The sequence below is a fragment of the Diadema antillarum genome, unplaced genomic scaffold (genome assembly GCF_040938485.1).
Source record: "Diadema antillarum isolate AM-2024a unplaced genomic scaffold, OU_Dant_1.0 scf00000035, whole genome shotgun sequence".
In the NCBI taxonomy this organism is placed as follows: domain Eukaryota; kingdom Metazoa; phylum Echinodermata; class Echinoidea; order Diadematoida; family Diadematidae; genus Diadema; species Diadema antillarum.
Genome location: NW_027270924.1, coordinates 3,837,463 through 3,850,387, shown reverse-complemented (window position 1 = coordinate 3,850,387; position 12,925 = coordinate 3,837,463). Strand labels below are relative to the sequence as shown.

General features: G+C 38.0%; 1 protein-coding gene across 1 annotated transcript in view; it reads right to left on the bottom strand.

The window, feature by feature from the left end:
* Positions 1-12,925, bottom strand: part of LOC139744306 (early estrogen-induced gene 1 protein-like) — a 79,228-nt gene that overhangs the window by 27,083 nt on the left and 39,220 nt on the right. The window contains exons 4-5 of the mRNA XM_071654756.1: positions 8,906-9,049; positions 5,037-5,083 (exon numbers count right to left, since the gene is read on the bottom strand). Of these exons, the coding sequence (XP_071510857.1) occupies positions 5,037-5,083; positions 8,906-9,049 (191 nt within the window). The remainder of the gene's footprint in view (positions 1-5,036; positions 5,084-8,905; positions 9,050-12,925) is intronic.

Genomic DNA, 12,925 nt, shown 5'->3' with positions numbered 1-12,925 from the left:
TGCTACAGGAAAAATAGACCTTAATGTGAAACACTGCCATATGTTCATCCCTCACAAAAAATTTGCAGGTACCATGTTTCTTCTAAGCATTTGATACAAGAGGTAAATTTCCCCAAAGATTTACATTCTATAAAAGTTCAGCTTACAAAGTGTGTGTATATACACACATAGGAATGATCTATTTTGAAGAGGAAACTACATTTTATACATATATCATGATTATGTTTTCCTAAATTACATATTTGTATGACTGTGAATGCAAAAAAAAAAATCCAGGAGTGCAGAAACTTGAATTTTGTGCTCGCCAGAAATAGCAAATACAATAAAAACATGCACAAATTGGGGGGAAATGTTTAAATGTGTACAAAAATACTGTATACACCAAGTATTTCATAAATTTCTTGAATTGGCAAAATTTATAACACAAAAAATATTAACTCTGATCCCGACATAAATGTATTTGCACGCATACATTTCTCCGCTTAGTACTGTACTCCACAATCACAAATTTAACCACTCACGAAATTGTCGAGAAGTACCAATTTGCAAAAAATTTGTAGACGGGCTAAATGTATGGCATACACTTTCTCTCTTCTGCAAAATAGCACCATGTGAAATTCACTCATCACACATTCTTGCAAAAGTTTCCTCTTCTACTGTACTCTGTGGGCATATCTTTTTCTTCTTCTTTTTTTCCAGCTAGGGTAGATAAAAAGTCTGATTCCCTGCTACATTGGAACACATGGAATATGACATGCATTGTACATGACTCTTTTAGTATTTACTGCAATCCTTCATATGTTGTTAACCAGCCATAGTTCTATTTCGGGGGCTCGCATCCATGGATTTTCCCCTCCGCAGGTGCCTGGGAGTTACCCACAAATTGGGCAATATGAGTAAGATCTAGATTTCTCCAAGAAAACTTCACCAAACTGGACAGGAACACGGGACAGGCAATCCGCAGCTTCTGAGTCACGCAACGTCCAATGCAGAGTGACAGCTCACGCTCTTTAATTTACCAGAAATTGCCCGGGTTGACGTTCCCAGGCCAAATCTACAGTGATACGATCAATCAAGAGTCGGCTCTGATGTGTTTTAAGTGTACCACGACCATGAGGAGTTGGAATGTCACAGTCTTTGCGTCAGTTGTGTTCTATGCCATTCAGTTTGTTAGCATTGCAATGGTCACTACATCTACAACTGTGGAAGTGCTGGTAAATTCTGTCTTGTTGGGGTGACATATAACATCAAACATTTTAAAAATGCATAAAAGGCAGATCCAAAGCTTCAACCTTCTAAATTGTCAAGTTGTCTACATTTGACTTGATAATACATTCTAAATAATTTCTACACAGTGTGAATGCATGTAAAGCTGCCATTGCTAATGTGTAGCTGTAAGATCAATTTGTGACTAAGTGTTGTATTGCAAACTAAAACACATGAGAGAAGAAATAAAATGGAAAAGGTGCACTTTTACTCATCAGACTTTAATTCCTGCCTTGTAGTTTTTACTGCAAGGTTATTCATTTGCATGGCATCCAGAAAGCACCTTCAAGCCTATTGTTCTGTGGATCGTCACGCTGAGTCACAGCTCGTGTGTCAGGATTCTGCCCGGGCCCAAGCTGATTACATCATCACTGTCATCGTCACAGACGTCGGCATATATGATCACAGCTCACCATGGCAGAGAATCCATGGCAGAGTATTTATTGTACCTCAGACTCTTGGATCTGGTTTGACAATAGAGTTAATTTCAGCACAATGTGTTTTCCGGGCTTCATGCATGCTTGAAGTAAGGAATGCTGCTTGCGCAGCTAAAGCCCAACGTATTCACGACACAACCTACCGATTTCTGTCAGCAGGGAGAGAGTATTTCGAACAGGCTGCAAATTCTTACAGAATACATCATTTTGGTCTGAATAAAGTAAAATTGATATAGTCTTCATCTATTTCAAAAGACTCCTTGAAAAGTCACTATAAGTCTGCTATCAGTGCATAACATGCATAAGCCACATGTATAGATAAAATCACTTGGAATCGATATCACTTGCACGTGGATACATCCTACAATGATTTCTCGATCCCAGTTTCGATGCTCATTGCCTACATTAGTAATGAGTGGGCGTCAAGCATTGTTTGTTTTCTGAAGGAGATGTGAGAGGTATGCTTGGGGCATTTTAACAGAGCTGAAAGGAAAGGCAGAAGAAAAGATTATGACTGTATCCATTCCACATGGCACAATATTGTTGCATTGATTTCAACAGAGACAGCATATTACTACAACACACTGAGTCCAATCCTACCTATAAGATATGGCAACAAATCAACGAATCACGGAGCAGTGAAAAGCATGATGGATCGCCAATATTTTCCTCAAAAAATGCCACAACTCTCGCACTACCGTGCCATACCGGTATTCTAGTGAAAACAGACAGGTCTGTAGGCTTTCTGGTATATGCATACTACCCTTTATGCCTTTACACATTGTGTAATCAAACTCCAACGTTCGCAGAGATCGGTGTCACGCGAGACTCTTTGCGTAGCCAGCGATCGGCGTGACCTCAAAAGAACTGTAATCGAGGCCGGATACAGCTGGCAGCAGGATATGAGTTGTTTGGGGAACTCACTGTCTCTTCAGCTGGACCAAAATAGCTCTCATGTCACTATGTCACCCTCCTTCTACTATATAGATCTTGCCCCCATCATTAGAAAGCTACCATTAGCTTCGTCATGGCACGCCCTGTGAACGTCGTCATTAGATGAGGGCTGACTTTGTAACGAAGGGGATTAGGAGCTCCCTATCTTTCCATTTTCTTTCAAATATTATGCCAACTGAAAAACATGCAAACACATGCACAAACTGACACAAATTTGTCCTTGGTGAAAACTGGGGGGGGGGGGCAGAAATTGGGGACCATGGGGCAGGGGTAAGGACCTGGGAATCTTCCACCTCAATGGCAGCTACAGAAAAGCAATTTTTGTCTAATTTTTTTTTCTCTCTCTGTCTTTTGCTCCCCAAGGTCTCCTGATTTTCCACAAAATTTCACAAGCAAATGGATATTTGCATTTAAAAAATAAACAAATTGATTTGTTCAAGCATTTGATTAAATGTTATACCCGCTTGAACATTACCATAAGCTTCAGTAAAACCCGGGAAAAAACAACCACATGAAAATGTACTGTAGAGCATTATTTTCATATCGCAACTATATGAAGAGAGATATCTCATAACATGAATGTGATTGACATTTCGACAGTAAAGCTGCTCTATGAACAGATTCTGAAGACAATGATAAGACATTGATAATTTGCATAAGAAAACATTGATATTTTACATTTAATGTGACCAAGAAGGGTCCCAATATCAAGGATATCATTGTAAGATATGAGTAACAAAAGTGCGCTTAGAAACGTCAGTATGAAGCGCTATATGAATGCAATTATTATTATTATTATTATTATTAAGATAGCCTACTACTAGCATTCAAAATGAAATTTTGCTCTCATTTTTCCCCGATCCTCTGGTCTGATTTGGAAAAACATACCACTCAAAAATCTCCTCTATCCTTATTCTAATCTCATGATAGATAGATGTTTTTCATGCATTCTTTTTTAAGTAGTTTTGATTCACACTGATTCATTGCAGAAAACAAACAACAATAAAGGTCTCCCAAATAATACAGGGGAAAATAGGGGGCAAGAACTCTTGTTTTTCCAATGGCACGTTTTTGTTGAACTTTAATTCACCCATGATCCTCAGGAATTCAATGCAAAATCCTTTTACTGACAGAAGTAGATGACTTTGTACTGAATGGAACGGTCAAAAACACAGGCTGCCGCAATCCCTCATCCCCGCCATGCAAATTGGCCACGTACACGATAACCTTGGACATACCCTTGTTTGCACACCTGTTGGTCTTTCCATGGGGGAGCACTGGTATATACTGTATCCTCATCTCTAAGCAGGGCTGGAGAATATTTTCAGACAGATTCTCTTGGGTCTCAAGAATTGATTGAACTTGCGATGAACCCCCGGTTCTATTTGAGCTCATAGGACAGTGCCAACAGCTCTGCTTCCTCCGTTCTGTCATTCATTCCGCTGTTCATTCCTCCGTTCTGTCATTCATTCCTCATACTTTTATTGAATCCACATCTCATTTTTCACTTTTGCAGACAAAGATATTATAACGGTTTTTGCAGCATATGCAGGGAATGTCACCGGAAGAAACTAATATATCAAAAATGTCTGCCACGGACCCATAGGACCATTCAAACAACAACTTGGTGGTGTATGATGTGCACTTTTCGCATTCAACGAAAGCATCCCCACCCTTTATACACTGATGTAAAACATTTTCTTCTTCATTATTAGGCCTAGTTGTTCTACTGCCTTCAGTTTTAAAGACAGGAATAATTTCACTCTCCAAACGTTTGTATACAGTGTACACACGATGATTTAGAGAGGATTCTACTAAAAAAACTGTGAACACGGACATGGACGCAGAAAATTGATCCATGGATTGTGCGCATGATCGCTTTTCAATAAAACAAAGCATGATAAAAATTGATGAGCCAAATTTTAGTTTTACTGCAGGCACCTGACCTACAAAGGATAAACAACATAATAAATCCTGCATACATAATTTTATGTCTCCTCCAACTAAAAGGACAATGCAAACTCTATGCAACACTTTCCACTTTCTTTCCTATGTAATAAATCATATATATAATAATAATAATAATAAAAAAATAATAACAACATATGATATGAATCTACATTACAGTCTATTTCTCTCTCACACACAAACACTCAAAATCTTTTAATATCATACTCTCTTTTCCTGTGACCTGTAGCTTTCCTCTTTATATAGACGTATACTTATCTCTTCCTATTTCATGCATCCTCCCGGAATATCTTATCACCATGCCAGTCCTGAAATTATTGACTGACCGAAAAAAAAAATGCATTGTATCTGAGAAGAACATAAAGGTCATGAAAACAAATGCCAGGGCCAGGGAATGATTTGAGTACTCACGCTTTGAAACAGGGATCGCCAGATTGTAGCAACATTCCAATGTTGACCTGGGGGCAGAATGAGGAAATCAAAATAAACGTGACAGTGAAATGAGATAATCTGCTTTGGGCTAGCGCAATTCTCCTAACCTCTCTCTTTTCTTTTTTTTTTGTTCTTTTCCTCTGTCTCTCTTCTCTCTTTAAAGGGACTGTACAGTACTGGTTGAGGTGGGGATTCATGTTTTGAACATTCCTTAGTGAGATAATGAAAAAACCTTTTATGAAATATGAAAGAGCATGTAATTTAAAGAAGGATTCAGCGTTTATTTGATGAAAATTGGTTTTCACATGGCTGAGATATCCCAAAAAGTGATAATAATAAAAGGCGACAGGCCATGCCTTTTATTAGGATCTCTTTGTTTCACTTTGTTTTTGGATATCTCAGCCATTTTAAAACCGAATTTTTATCAAATAAACTTTTGATACCCCTTAGAATTGCATGCTCTTTGACATCTCATAGAGTGGTTTCTGAATATCTCACAAAACGTTAAAAGCTAAATCCTCACCTCGACCAGAACTGTACACACCCTTTAATATCCTTTCTCTTTCAAAAGGAGCATTATTCAAAGCTTATAGGGCACAGTTTAATGCAATGTCATGTAATCAAATACTGCCACAAAAAGAATAATTCACATACCAGGAGTTAGTAAAACATGGAGGCTCCATAATTCTTATGACTGTTCGGGTGTTTTCCCTCCTACTATGCCAAGTATATATTACGTGTAAAATTGGAAACTTTTGCAAAATTAATTTCTCTTGCAGCACCAATTTTGGAGGACTTTTCGTTGCTGACTTTGTGGATGAAAGCAATTTTGTAGGCCTACATCTCTAACTATCTCCAAAGATGATGCCTGTTGCTATCTTAACAAGAGCCCAGTCCACTGCAAATATTACAGCAATTTCCACACTTTTACAGCAGGCCTATGCCTTGCTGAAAATTTCAGTGTCTAGACTATTCTGTCTGCCCTATTGACTTGTTCTATTTGATACCACATTGAAAAAAAATAAGTTGGGCAATATGAACTTCACACATTCTTAAATTTATCACTGAAGGAGAATTGGTATGATGAGAGAGAGAGAGGATGTAACTGACAAGTTAAACCTGTTGGCCTATAAATCAATGTATCATGAATCTACAAAATGTTTGTTTGCCTATAAATTACAATATTTATTTCTTTTATTAGGAAAGGAGTCTAGAATGGGAAGAGGCATTATTTGTACATTCACACATCCCAGATGCTCTGAAAATTATGTTATATGTTTGAAACAGTGACAAGCACGGTAAATCACAGTTAGAACATCCTCCCACCTTCCATTTCTATCTTTCCAAACGAAAAAAAGATTCTTGAAAACAATTTATTTGACACTTAAAAATAATAAAGCTCGTAATAAAGCAGAAGATGACGGAGGGAAAAGGTATTAAAAAGGGACGAGATAAGGAAAGGAAGTGGGACAAACGGAAAGAATTTTCAAGGTTAACTACCCAACTTCCATATAAGCTGTTATTTTTGTGATGGTTTATTTTTGTGAATTTCATGAATCACTGTTGGACCACAAATTTTAACAACACGCAAAAATGTCATCCATGTACTGGTGTAATAGTGCACTTACGACTGCTTTGCGCCAACTCATGAAAACAACATCTCACAAAAATGTCCATGACCTCCTCATTCGTGAAAATATCTGCTTGCGAAAATAGCAGCTTAGGCTTACAGTATTTGATACATAGTGAAGAAAACATGGGGGGGGGGGTTTCACTCATTCATATTTGATATTTATAAGCAACTCAGTAATGTTCTATGAATGTTTGCAGTCACTTGTGTTATATGGGAGAGATGCATGTGATGATTACTGCAACTATCACAATGTAATAAAGTCAATATGGCCACCAGCCTGTCCCTAATGGTCACTTGCCAAGAAAGGCCACCTCTATGCTTCCCTCAAGAGGCCAGTCTACGAAGGCTTGACTGAATCTCAACGGACGTTTGGAAAGAGCTGACTGAGCTTCACTCTTTTCAATGATGTGAAAAGCAATGACTCACTTACACCTTGCTTGAGCGTGGATGGGATACTTAAGAGTCGTGTGACATCTTCCGTTCAGTTGTACATCATGCCCAAATGTTTTAGTAGTATATGATATCAAAGGATTACTTTGAAAAGTTATGAAGGAAGATTCTGAACAGGAATTGAAACATTTTCTGCACATCATAATAAACTATAGTTTTTTTCTTTTCATGGGGGGGGGGGGGGGAGGTGGAAGAGAGTGAGAGAGGGTAGGGTATAAAGGATATAGAAAAGAAGATAGCTTTTTGGTATATACCCCCCCCCAAAAAAAAAAAAAAAAAAGAAAAAAAAAAGAAAAAAAGGCAGCATTACTCCGTCTGAGAGAAATAGACCTGAATTTGTTTTGGACATATTTGTGTTGATTGAGGGATCTCAGTGCAGGGCAGGGCAGGCAGCGACTTGCCGTGGCTCATGATTTATTCAAGGCCCCCTTTGCCCAGCCAGCCATTTTTCTGGTGCATACTAACGTCACTTCTCGATATGGCTGCTGGCTGAGATCTGCAACGCTGACGCTTTCAAATTCGATGCTGAAATCAGTTCTCATGGAAATCAGTTCTAGCACATACAGCAGTACAAGTGCTGTCAATTTGATACACTGGAAGCAGTGCTCAACAAAGTGACATTGAATTCTGAAACTGTGTGTCCCCTATTATGGACAGCGTTGGTTACAGAGCATTATGATAATGAGAGTTGTCTTTTTAAGTAGACCCCCCCCCCCCCCCCCCCAATGCCTCCATATCCTGTCGCTCAATACATGGAAAATATTTTTCCCATTTGCCTCACTTGGCACTTGGGCATTCTCGGAGGTGAATGTTGCAGTTCCCTTGTCCAACAATGTGTGTTCGTTGTCCTGGGTATGCTTGCAATTTAATAGATGGGTGAATACAATGTACTAACAGTGTGGCAAGTCATTACCAGCACATGAAAAACCACAGAAGAAACAGCAAAAAATCACATTGTTCATGACTAGGGATAAGGGAGCTGCCATGGCACTCACAGCCATTGTGGGTGGGTGAATGATGCGTCACTAAACTGAATACATTACTTTCATAGACCACATCTCGGTGTCACAAACTAACACTACACCTCAAAGTGTCCAACACAGTGTAAAGGTCCACACTGCGCTCTGACACAAGTGGCTGCAGTGTAATTTCATCTCATGGTGTAAACTAATCACCACTTGTGACGATACGAAGTACTGTGTTACATGCAGTTTACACACATACAGCATAAAGGATACATTTGCTGGGCTTCATAACAATAATGTGCCAGAGCAATGTTTGCTTTGTTTTTTATTTTCTTTTTACAATAAAGTCGACCAGCATTCAAGAATGTCTGGCTAATTTCACGTACTAGAATCCAAAATGCTATCTTGATGATTCTCGTAGTCGAATGAAGAGTTGCTTACTTGTCAATTTGTGTAAATGATTGCAGAGTAGAGTTGCACACAATTCATTATGGGGATTTTCTAATATATTCGAACCGGCTAGCCTTCCCACTCCGCCATATTCCTATGCTACCACGTTTTTAGGTAAATGGACCCATGCGAGTGAGATGTGCCGTCCATGTGGGAAACAGACCACATGTCACATCTCGCATAGAGCACACGCAAAACCGATCTCGTGATGTGAAGAAAGTATTGTATGCTACGAAACTTGATATGATATTGATTCCACAAACATTTGCACTTCATCCCCTCTGAGAAGAAATAATTGGTACTCGCTATGACATAGGCCAATCGAGCCATGAAGACGCTCCGATACGCACCTTTAATGTACTGTTATCTTGTCTGTTTTTGGTGTCGTAACCCTCCAGGAGGTATCTTCTGGACGTGGACCCCGCCCCCGCAAACTCGGCCAGGTTGATGTCGACGAACCCGCATTTTGTATACGACTTTCCACCTTTGACTTCCTGTGAATGAAAATGACAGAAAAAACAATGACGACAACATTGTTTCAAGTGACTCCATACATCTTTTCATGATTACAAAGAAATTTGTCCTAGATCTACTTGCTTACATGAATATGACAGCTCTTTTCTGAATTTTTTGGCGTAATGTTTGTGTTTATAGCCACAGCAACCTAAGGAAACTGGCAACATGACTCTGCATTCAAATACATTGACAGGAAAACACAATGCCACAGCCTGTAACATCCTGATACAGTGGAATGCAAATGTCATTATTATTTGTTGAAGCTAAAACATAGTACTTGGAAGGGCTCAAAATCATCTGCCACTAATTTGGAATTTGCTTGCACTATTTTGAAAAGCTTATACCAAAAACTTGTCAGGCTGAAGCGATTCGCCGAGGTACTAGTAATGAGTTGTTTTGTGGTATTTTGAGATCAAAAGTGCGAAATAATAAAAGCCGGTAAACCAATTTACAATGTATATTCCTGAAGCGCCCTCCCCATTCAGTGGAGGAATGTGAAATGGTGCTAGTACATGATAATCGCATCATGTCCAAGCAACGGCACTGGATTGCATACAGACTCGCATGTGATGGATACTGCTGTGGCCCGATATATTGTAATCAGTGAAATCAAATAATATCACATACAGTAATATCTGTAGCAACCACAATTCGGGTAAGCTCTGAGATTGTAGTACTTCTACTTACGGAAACGCTTTTTGGTTCATATTTCGCATTGTCGTCATTACCTAACTGAAATGGTGTTATGACAGCATTATTTAACACATTTCTTATGTGTACATGTACATGTACAGTATGTGTACATTTTAAAGCAACAATCAACAGTTCTGCCAGGCATGAGAACTACAGCTTGTATGTTTTGGCTTCAATAGTAAATGACTACCTCTTTAGTAATATCACACTTTAGACCTAATTCAGGCTCCATGGTAAATAAAAAGGTTTCAAGACAGTAACATGCAAAGGCTGTGGATGCTCCAGTGACAGCAAAACTGGCCCTCCAAATTCATTGTTGTTGCCATGGCAATTGCTAGTACAGAATGTCATCAGCACATCAACTGTTTGATGTAGCATGTTGGGTCCCACAGTATTTTCCTTTGGAATATCAGGTAAAGCATTAGCAGCATACAGACAGGTATTTATGACCTAATGGTTAGACAATCATTCAGCAATTTCAGAATACCACATATAAAGAGTACAAATAAATTTTTAAAAAATCACAATTTTTTTCAGATAATGCCAAATTTTTCCATCTCTGTTGTATGTATCTTGCTGTCTTGTTATAATAGTTAGTTGTAGCATCCTCCACAGATCAATTAAAACTCACAGTTGATACATCATAATTCAATTATGTCTATATGGGATTTGGCTAACAAGAACACTTTCCATGATTATGATGAAGTATGCCACATTGTATGCTGAAAGTGAAGCTTTGTACACCTGTTGTATGTCCTTCCTATTGATTTCTTATTTAAATTGTCAAAATATGCCTGCCAATAAAACATACATGCAACCCTTTGCTCACAAACACCTGAACAAATTTCAACGAGCCTTATCAATTGACAGACAGTGAATACCAACAGCTGGCACAGAAGTTTGTGAAATTTTAGGTCAAGTCTGGATTTTTCTTCTATACCGAAAAGCAACGAGAGATATAGAATACATACGCTAATGAAACAAAGCTGGCGGTATTGAAAATTGCTAAAAAGCAAAACAAGTTTTGACATGAAAACCACTTTTCCTGTTTACAAGGCAGACAGACACATGGCTACATACTGTACATTGTAGTTACATTGTGAGTTTCACTCCATGTCAGCAGGACACAAAACACCATGCAAATAGCAATGTGTATGCACAGGTAAAGGACAAGTACAGTCATATGAGGGAAAGATGCAAGCAAAACATTATGAAAGAACAAAGTACAAGACAAAGTCATTTTCTGTGAGTGAGGATACACATACATATGTAATACCAGGGTGGCAGTGTGAAGGTGCAAAGCCATGAACTGGGATAGCAAATGTTAAATGATGTTCAGTTCAATCAAATTCTGTCTCTCTCTCTCTCTAAAAAAAAAAAAAAAAAGGAAGAAAGAAAATAAAAGAAAATAAAGTGACAGCTGTGTAAACGTAACTGACAACCTCTCACAATTTACACAATGCACCGCAGACGTGTACATTGTCAACCTGTGACATCATCGCCACGGTATACAATTCTGAGGAATTTTACCCTTTTTCTAGCCTTACAATAGTAGCCTCCCTAAAAAGAGCCTGCCTACACTACACAGCCTGATTGACTGGCTGCAATGCAAATCCCATGCACAAAGCCTGGAATACCCCTTGTCTGTTTAGAAGCCAGTTACTATGGAAACAATTGTTGCTGATGACATCACTGTTCTACTCTGTGTTTCATGGTTCAACAGAAATTTATTTGGTCATGTTTGAAAGGCTGTTGCTCTTAAATTTACGAAAAAAAGGAATAAACACCATCATAAGAATATGTGACAGTAAGTCTTTAGGATGAAGGGCTTTAGAATGATAATGATGTCAATAATAGAATATCATTTATATTGCACCATTTCTATTACAAAAATGCTCAAGCCGCACTCTTAGATGAAAGCATAAAGATACTTGAAAGCTTAACACTGTTCTTACAGAAAATACTGGTAATGTCCCCTTAAAGGCATTATTTACCATTTGCAGATGAAACAAACATCCAGCTTTAGTGCTTCAAAATACTTCTTGAAGGTAAATTAGTGATAGAAACAACCTATGTAAAAATTTGAATCAGTATAATCAATCTTATATACAAAATGTGAACAATAGTTAAAATATGATGAAAATTTTTCTAGACTAAACCATCTACAGTTATGGTTCAGTGGGAAAATAGTGATTTATCCTTATATTTTAGGTATTATTACGAAATTTTTATATGGCAGGATCTTTTGGGATACAACTGACCTACACATATTTCTTGCATCAAATGTGATATCTTGAACATTTTTTAAATCACTGCTCCCAATGGTAAATAGTACCTTTAACATGGGTTGGCTCTAGCCAAGACAAACTTGAGGCTTGCCTGAGCACTACAACATGAGAAGTGTAAGGTCATGAACTTTTCAGACTCTGTCATGCCTCCCTGTTGCTACAATGACATTACTGTACAGTTGGTACATACATTGTACGCCATAAACCATATATATTTCATATGATGTGAAGGTAGTTAAAGAGAAATAATTGTTTCTGTTATTACATTGAAGAAAATTAATCCTAATCAAAATGGCAAATGAAACTGACAAAATATATTTGTAATTCACAAACGCTCAGTTGAGAAAGAGGTCCTTCTCTTGCCTCATTGAAAATGAAACACAAAATGTCCCAGGAAGTATTATATCAGCCTTCTGTAATTTTGCAATAGGATATCAGACATTTGTGAAACTGAAATGCAACTGATGTCATAGGCTCTTCTTATGTATGACTTTCATTTGTATTTTAGGGTTTATGTTGTTGTTGTTGTATTTTTTTGTTTCATTATGTAATCAGTGTGCCAATATGGGATTTGAAAATGAATTTGACTTGAACATCATTCTGAATCAATGTCACAATCACACAAATTTTGACTAAACAATGGCAGCAACTTGGGCAAGAAAACTGAGTTAGGAAGTAAATTGGAGAGCTAATGGTGTATAGAATGCCATATAATAAGCACATTGTAGTTTGTTTGTCCGTAAATCACAGAGATGATGGGCTCCTGTAGTGTTTGTTTCATGAGTGCTACACTCCTGCTAGAAAGGCTAACCCCAGACATGATGTCCAAAGAAGTGTCCAGCTACTGTCAATGAAAATATTAAACCTGTGACC